A 7,551-nucleotide genomic window follows, 5' to 3' on the forward strand; every position below is an offset into this window, starting at 1 on the left:
GGAAAATTACAAATTGAAATGGAATTCATAATCAAAGTCAGCTTTTGGTTGTTTCTTGAATATGATCTTAATGTAAAAATAGTTAAATTTTTGGTGTGGGAATTGCAGATGCAGAGTGCAGACTGCTCATATTCCTTGTCTCTGATGAGTGTCTCCACATGTTTGGCTACATAGTAAAGATGAGTGTCCAACATGCCGTGTTACAGACTGCAGACATATGTATGACAAATACATGAGGTGACACAACAAGGGAAGAGCTTTAAGACTTGGAGGGCTCGTAAGGAGTCTCCTCGGTGTGTCGAGCAGTGCCAGAAACCACAAACTCCCAGGCTACAGCTTGATGCCGTGCCTTGCTGCTTGCTTCATGTGCGATCCCATATGACAGTCCTCTGTGCCTCTTCCTGGGGACTGCAGAGGGATAAGGAGGGGGACGTTTCACCATGTGTCTGTAAGATGTAGGTGGTGTCTGAGAGGCTGCCGAGGTGGGGAGAATTGAATGGATCTTTTACAGTGCCGCGTTCATCTGCATAGATGTGACAAATCCACGGTGCCTGCCTGAGCTCAGCAGAGGTGTTTTCTACAGCAGTCAGTTTGGATCTCAGTGGATCAGATTCAGGACCTTTTGTGGAAGGTTGGGTTAGTGTTTGCTGACAGAAGTAAGATTGTGCTTGGGTTGCTTTTTCCTGAGGAGGTCAGATGGTTACTGTGTGATAATAGGATTAAGTGTGATGGCTCAGAAGTCGAGAAAATGCCTGTTAATTATCCCTTCTTTCAAAGCTTTAATAATCAATTATGCAATAACCTTTCCCCTAATGAGAAATGCATTCAGTATGGTACTTCTTAAAATAAACTGTTTTGGGCTAGTATGCTTAATGCTGATTGCCTGGAGGCATAACACAAATATATCCTGAATAAAACGGTTATTTGGATTTGACAGTGCTCAGTTCCAGGTTACTGCCTCTCCCATCCCCACTTTTCCTGCCCAGGGATATAACATTTCACCGTAGCCTGTGAAACAAGTGGCAATAAATGTGTGTCAATATTCTTTTTATGAAGGTATGGTCTGTTTAATGCCTGGAGAAGTTGCATGTGGTCAAGATACACAATTCCTTTTGTGTATGGATATGATGTCATTGGAAGAGCGTGATGTAGAAGCTCAGAGCAATGACATACTTGAGAAAGCAAGAAACCTGGGGGTTTGTTTCAGGTAATGACAGTCTGTAGTTCATGGTCGATCTGTTTCAGTGTTGCATCTCCAAAGGGGCAGCGAAGCACCCAGCTTTCGTGCCTGTTTAAAACATTGAGCCCACTGAAATTGGTGGGAAATTAGGCAGATGTTAAGCATAGGCAAGTGGCTTGTATTAAACAAAATAAAGGTAGAAGGAAATCCATAAAATGCCTCTCTCGACAGTACATCCGACTCTTTGTTTCTCCCTGTTATTTTATGCAGTGCCGGTCCTAAAGGAGACAACATTTATGAATGGAGATCTACTATTCTTGGACCTCCAGGTTCTGTATATGAAGGAGGTGTTTTTTTCCTGGATATCACATTTTCATCTGACTATCCATTCAAGCCACCAAAGGTAAGGGTAAGGTTTTTATTGTATCATATTTTCACTTGTGAGAAGAATGTAACATGCAGTGAGTGAGTACTCATTGCCTTGTGAATATCAAATTTGTTTATGGTTTTTTGAAAACCTCAAGGTTCAAAATCTTTTCTTGTAGTTTCAGAAAAATCCTTTCTATTTAATTTCCCGATTACCACAGTCAATACTGATTTCCAAGCTTTACCAGGTTATAAATGAGATGATAATTCTGGTCAAGAGTTAAGATACAAGGAATTTTAATAGAAGACAGTGCAACACCTTCTTATGTTTCCTTCCTCTCATTCCAGCTACTAAAATACATGTATAGTGAGCTTTTTCTGTTATGAACAAGATTCTATATTATATATTCTCACTAAAAATACATATTATTATTTTTAACAAAGTAACAGAAAGCTAAAATAAGTTTAGATAGACAACTGGAGTGTTGTATTGTGACTTCAAATTGGGTAAATTACTCTGATGATTTCCATTATTGTAAACTGTTTACTACAGGTAAGAGCAGCAACCTTGTTTGATAGTGTTTTTTGAGCAAAAACTCTTTTTATTAAATTAAACTAGTCTTGACTTAAACTAAAATTTAATTTCCTTGCTCAAAAATAGTTTGGACGCTTAAGAAATTATAATTTACTAATGGATATCAAAGAAGTTAAAGGTTATTCCCTTCAACCCTTCCTTAATGTCAAAGTATAACTTGTCACGAAGTCACCAGAAAGGACACTGCTGACATTAGCACGGGCTAAATACATCCTACCACACATTTCTGCAACTTATGGCTCTTGTGGCTACAATGCTGTTGTTACAAATCAAATACCGCTTCTCATTCCCAGAAGGATTACAGCATAAAGAATAATATATTTTCTGTGTATTTCACAGTTCTCTGAAATCCACAAAATTTAATATTCCCTGAGTTAATATTGTTATAATGAAGTGATGCAGAATTTTAGACAAATTCCTTATGAAAATCTCATAGATAGGGGTTTCCTTAGAGCATGATCATTTTTTTAATTTTCAGAAAACATCATGGATTTTTCCCCTCCTGCATCAGTATGAAAAGAATATTCCTCATCTTGCTCGTTATGTAATTAAAGCCATTAAATATTTCTAACTTATTATTTGTGCAGAATAACGCTTACATGCTGTACTGATACTAGTCTGAAATAATTTAAAAACAAAGGTGATGGTAGTGTGAGGGCACTGTTTTGGTGGTATATTTTGTCCTGCCTAATGAAGGGTGAGGCAAAGATTTCATTGCTAATTTGAACAAGAATAACACAAAATTCCAATTTTAAATATTAATTTTCATGGTCTATATTTAGGCTTTTGAAAGCAAGGAAAAGAACAACTAATGCTGCAGGTGCAGCCATCTTCTGTCTAATTCCTCACTTTGAGAAACCACAGTAAAGTTACACGTGTGATTAGATTGGTTTTGACATGCAGCATGTTCATTAAATTGTGCACAGTACTACAGAGTAGGTCCTGTTTTTTGTGGATACCAGACAAAAGGTCTGTGTGAAAGCAGTTTATGCACCAAAGGTCTCCATGGTAGGTAGCCATGACTACAGTAAATACTCTTATGTTAAATAATTGTATTTTAGAAAGCCAGAGAAGAGCTGCCTCCGTGGAAGCTCTGATGAACTGAGAACACCCCAGGCACTGCTGCGGCTCAGAGACAAGGGGCAGCATCGCTGGGCAACACCGACTGACTCTCTTTCTGTTTCTTATACCGTGATTCTAGGTTACTTTCCGTACCAGAATTTATCACTGCAACATCAACAGTCAGGGAGTCATCTGTCTGGATATCCTGAAAGACAACTGGAGCCCTGCTTTGACTATTTCAAAGGTTCTGCTGTCTATTTGTTCTCTTCTGACAGACTGCAACCCAGGTAAGGAGCTGATACTTCATTGAGCATCCACTCTTAGTCATTTGACTTAGTTGCCGTGGCATGTAATTTGTATAATTGATTGTACACAGATTAAATAAAAAATAACATTTTAGAAATTGGGGATGCAACCCTCCTGCTCAGATGTGGTCTGACATTTCATGGCACCTTTCAGTCCTGTGATGCAACACAAAGTAAATAACATTAAGCTCCTTTTTTCCCAAGTTATGGTGGAGAAAATATGCTGATGTCACAGAAGTTTTGTATAGTAGCAGCTCCAGCGAGTGGTCTGTCCAGGAAAGGATCAAAGTTCTCTTGAGTTAGAAACTCAGAAATCCTGCAGGTTGGAAGGGGTCGCAGGAAGTCCCTTCTTTAAGATGGAAAGTGAAATGTTTAATCTTGCAAATGTGAGGGGGACGATGTTCAGAGAGAGTTCCTTGTTCCTTTTGGGAGGGGAGGAACTCCTGGAAGCCGTACCATTTCTCAGCAGCTGTGTGACCAGTGTCATTGTCAATGAATGCTAATTGCCTGCCATCAGGGCAGGAACTGAGCAATGGTGCTAGGATGGCAGCTCATATACGGAACACTGGCAGCGATCAGGGAGAGATGAATTAGCCTCTGTGATACAAACAAAAGTTTGAAAACTCTTGAAGCAAACAGGATCTCCTCGGTGTGTCCCCTACAGTTCAAATACCCTGATGTGCACCAGTCTTATGACCCAAATGTGCGAGGCTGTGCTCACTGAATGTCCCCTGCACTCAGCAGCCCTTCCAGAGGGTTGAAAGCAGGGCCCCTGGCTGGAGCAGGATGCATTCATATGCAAATAACCACAACAGATACTCCTGTTTTCTTTTTCTGTTCATTGTGCCTTGTGTGCTTTCTCTTGTATGATAAGAGCCCCCCTGAATCTCACAGCATTTTTTGGCCTAACAAAGACTGTATTATGAAATAGATTCTGTATTTTAAATCATGTGTTCAGTTTTGTGTTCTCCTGCCTTTTGCAGCTGACCCTCTGGTTGGAAGCATAGCCACTCAGTACCTGACGAACAGAGCAGAACATGACAGGATAGCCAGACAGTGGACCAAGAGATATGCAACATAAATGATAAACTACTTGTGCAGTGTGAAGGTGCAGAAGGCAACTTTGCAGTGTGCAACAAATCTTTATAGCCTTTACAATACGGACTTCTGTGTATATGTTATACTGATTCTACTCTGCTTTATCCTTTTGAAGACTGGGATACTGCCCTCAAAAAAAGGTAAATGCTATTAAGAGTAGAAATTTGTAGCTGTAGATTAGTTATGTTTAAAATGCCTACTTGCAAGTCTTGCTTCTTTGGGATATCAAAATGTATTTTGTGATGTACTAAGGATACTGTTCCTGAAGTCAACCAAATATTATAGTGCATTTTAGCCTAATTCATTATCTGTATGAAGTTATTAAAGGTAGCTGTAGATTACTAGGAATTATGTCATTTGTATTAAACCCAGATCTATTTCCAATATGTGGTACATGCTGTTGTGAAAACTGTTTTAACTTTTACCTTTGTCAGTTTGTAATGAAAGGATTTCCTTTTTCCCTTTGTAGCTCAGAGAGCACCCAGTGTATCATCTCAAACACAATAAACATGTTCCCCAAGGAGTAGTTTCTTTGTTTTCCTATTTTAAATTAATATTTGAATAAATTTAATTATAGTAACAAGGCAGGGCCAATGTATCACAGATCCCTGTGGATAATCTTTAAATTAATATACATAAGCAAAGGCTTGCTATTAAATGTTTGATGCACACCTGTGGATTGTTTTAAGTTTTCCCTGCTTTGTTTTTTTTTAACAGAACAAATGTCCTTTCTACAGTTTCCTTAAATTTAACACTGTTGGGCTCTTTCTGAAGTTGGAATGAGAGCATTTCATATGCTTACTCCAGAAGCCCATGTAGCTGGTTGCTTCAGGGCCAGTCCTGCTGTCCTAACAGACTGCCTAAATCTTGCTACCATTTTTCTTTTGCAGGACAAGGGCCAAGTTAGAGATAGTCTCGGTGCTTTTGTTTTTGAGTAAAGCAAGTCGGACTTGCTGATCTAGAGAACTGCAGTTACCCATTGAAAGTGGTCTTCCAAAGCATGATTGAACACTCTTATCATCTGTCCAGAAAAGAGAGGAGTAGAATAAATGTAGTCAGGTTTTTATGACAGCTGTGGGGGAAATGAACCTTTGTCAGTGAAAATGTAATCTGTAAAACTTTTAGACTATGTTTTCCCCCCTTCGCCTTCTGGCTTGGAAGTTTTGTAACATCTGTAAGTAACAAAGATACAGATTTATAGTACATACAGTTTAAGAAGTAGAGTCACTAATAGTTTTATAATTTAAGCTTTTATAGGTTGCCAGTCACAATATTGATTATAAAAAAAAAAGAGACTTGATCCCTTTAAATGATTTTTAAAATTACATTTCATTTTAAACTTTAAAGTCTCCCTTACTCCCTGGTGTTTTTGGAGATAATGTAGCACTTCCATCAGTAAGATGCTCTGCTCATTTAAACCGAATGTTAATTTTAAATACTAAAGCAATAGAAAAAGCATTAAAGATTTAGATCTAAAGTTAGCCATCACTATACAGGTCCCAGGTTTTTGTATCACATAAGCTTTGACCATAAATTGTCCACCCTACTTTAAATATTTCTACAGATTCCTGAAGGTGGCTTGAAGAACCGTGTATCCCAAATATCTCAACCTAGAAGCCAGTCTCTTTTGGTAGCTACAAGATAGCTTTAGAGTTCAGGTTATAAAGTGCAAAAGGGAATGAGAAACAGGGGATCTGGCAGGTGGATATGCCTAAATCAGGTAACAAACTAATGCCAGGAGATGAAGTGCTGGAAATCACTGCTGAAGGTGACCAGAGTTTCTCATTATGTCATTGGACGTGTGAGAAATAGCACAGATTGGCAAAGAAACAAGGGGCTATCACATCCAGGCTGGACACCTAACGTCTGCTCGCTGCTGACCATGAGCACACCCATGGGTGACCCAGTGCTCGTACACCACTCCAGTGACTTTCCAGTGAAGAGCAAACTGTATATCACACACTGACTGTGTTGCTCACAGAATTTACAGGTATTTATATCATAAAATATTATGGTATACAAATACAGGTTTTAATCCTAATTTTAATGTATTTTGGTTTTGTATTGTACCTACATCTTCAGATACCTAGGTGTACAAGTGGGATGCCTTGTTAGTGTTGCCCCATCTTGCCTTCCTTGCAATTGGATCCTTTACACTGAATTCCCATCATTTTTATTTTTTTTTTCTGTTGGTTTGTCATGATTCTGTTCTTTTTTAATGTAGTTTTTTTGTGTGTAAATTTTATATTTACTGAAGTAAAGGTTGGTTTTGTGTAAACATTTAAACTTTAAAGAAAGAAAAGAAGCTAATTTTGTTTCTCAAGTTCTCTCTGCTAAACCATGCAGTAGAAAGAAATTTGTATTGTTAAATAAATCAATTAGTTGTTAAATGAGAATGTGTGTCTGTTTTCGTGGGGAGGGCAGAAATCCCTGCTGGATATATATCCAAAATACCAGTTGCAAAGAGCATCTGGTGTTTTCAAACTATTTCCTTCCTGGCTGTGCTGGGGTGAATACTGGATGCTGTTCTATTTTACAGTTTTAATTTTCAGTTCCATCTTCTTGTCGCCAATCGCTGAGCTGTCTATTTGGGGAAAAAAATGAAATGGCACTTTTGTGAAAAGAACAGCTAAAGTTATTGCACATCCTCTCTTCCTCTCCCTTTTGGATTGGCTTTTGTTGTTCTCTTGTCTCTGGGATTTGAGTGTGGAAGACTCAGCTGGGTGGGAGCTAGGTGCCCAAAGTGGTGTCTGTGATCTGCTGGCACAAGGAGCACTCGCGTGGGAACCAGCTGTCCCAGCCTTTGAGCTGTGACATTGCTGAGGAACAGGGAGTGATGGTCTTGCTTACAGATCTGTGTTGACTAGAGATTGTAGACCAGAAGGGAAGAGTCCTATAGGGCTAGAAGGCAAGACTGCAGAGTAGTCTTGAGCCATGTGCCAGGC

At 38.9% G+C, this 7,551-nt stretch overlaps 1 protein-coding gene across 1 annotated transcript in view; it reads left to right on the plus strand.

Annotated features, from left to right (window-relative positions):
* UBE2E3 (ubiquitin conjugating enzyme E2 E3) overlaps nt 1-6,996 on the plus strand; it is a 58,727-nt gene extending 51,731 nt beyond the window's left edge. Inside the window, exons 4-6 of the mRNA XM_061454727.1 lie at nt 1,451-1,583; nt 3,343-3,490; nt 4,492-6,996. Coding sequence (XP_061310711.1) covers nt 1,451-1,583; nt 3,343-3,490; nt 4,492-4,589 — 379 coding nt within the window. The 3' untranslated portion in view covers nt 4,590-6,996. The remainder of the gene's footprint in view (nt 1-1,450; nt 1,584-3,342; nt 3,491-4,491) is intronic.
* The last annotated feature ends 555 nt before the right edge of the window (nt 6,997-7,551 follow it).

The sequence above is a fragment of the Pezoporus flaviventris genome, unplaced genomic scaffold (genome assembly GCF_033815535.1).
Source record: "Pezoporus flaviventris isolate CSIRO_AGI_PZ_B2104156 unplaced genomic scaffold, CSIRO_AGI_Pfla_v1 ptg000001l, whole genome shotgun sequence".
Classification (NCBI taxonomy): Eukaryota; Metazoa; Chordata; class Aves; order Psittaciformes; family Psittacidae; genus Pezoporus; species Pezoporus flaviventris.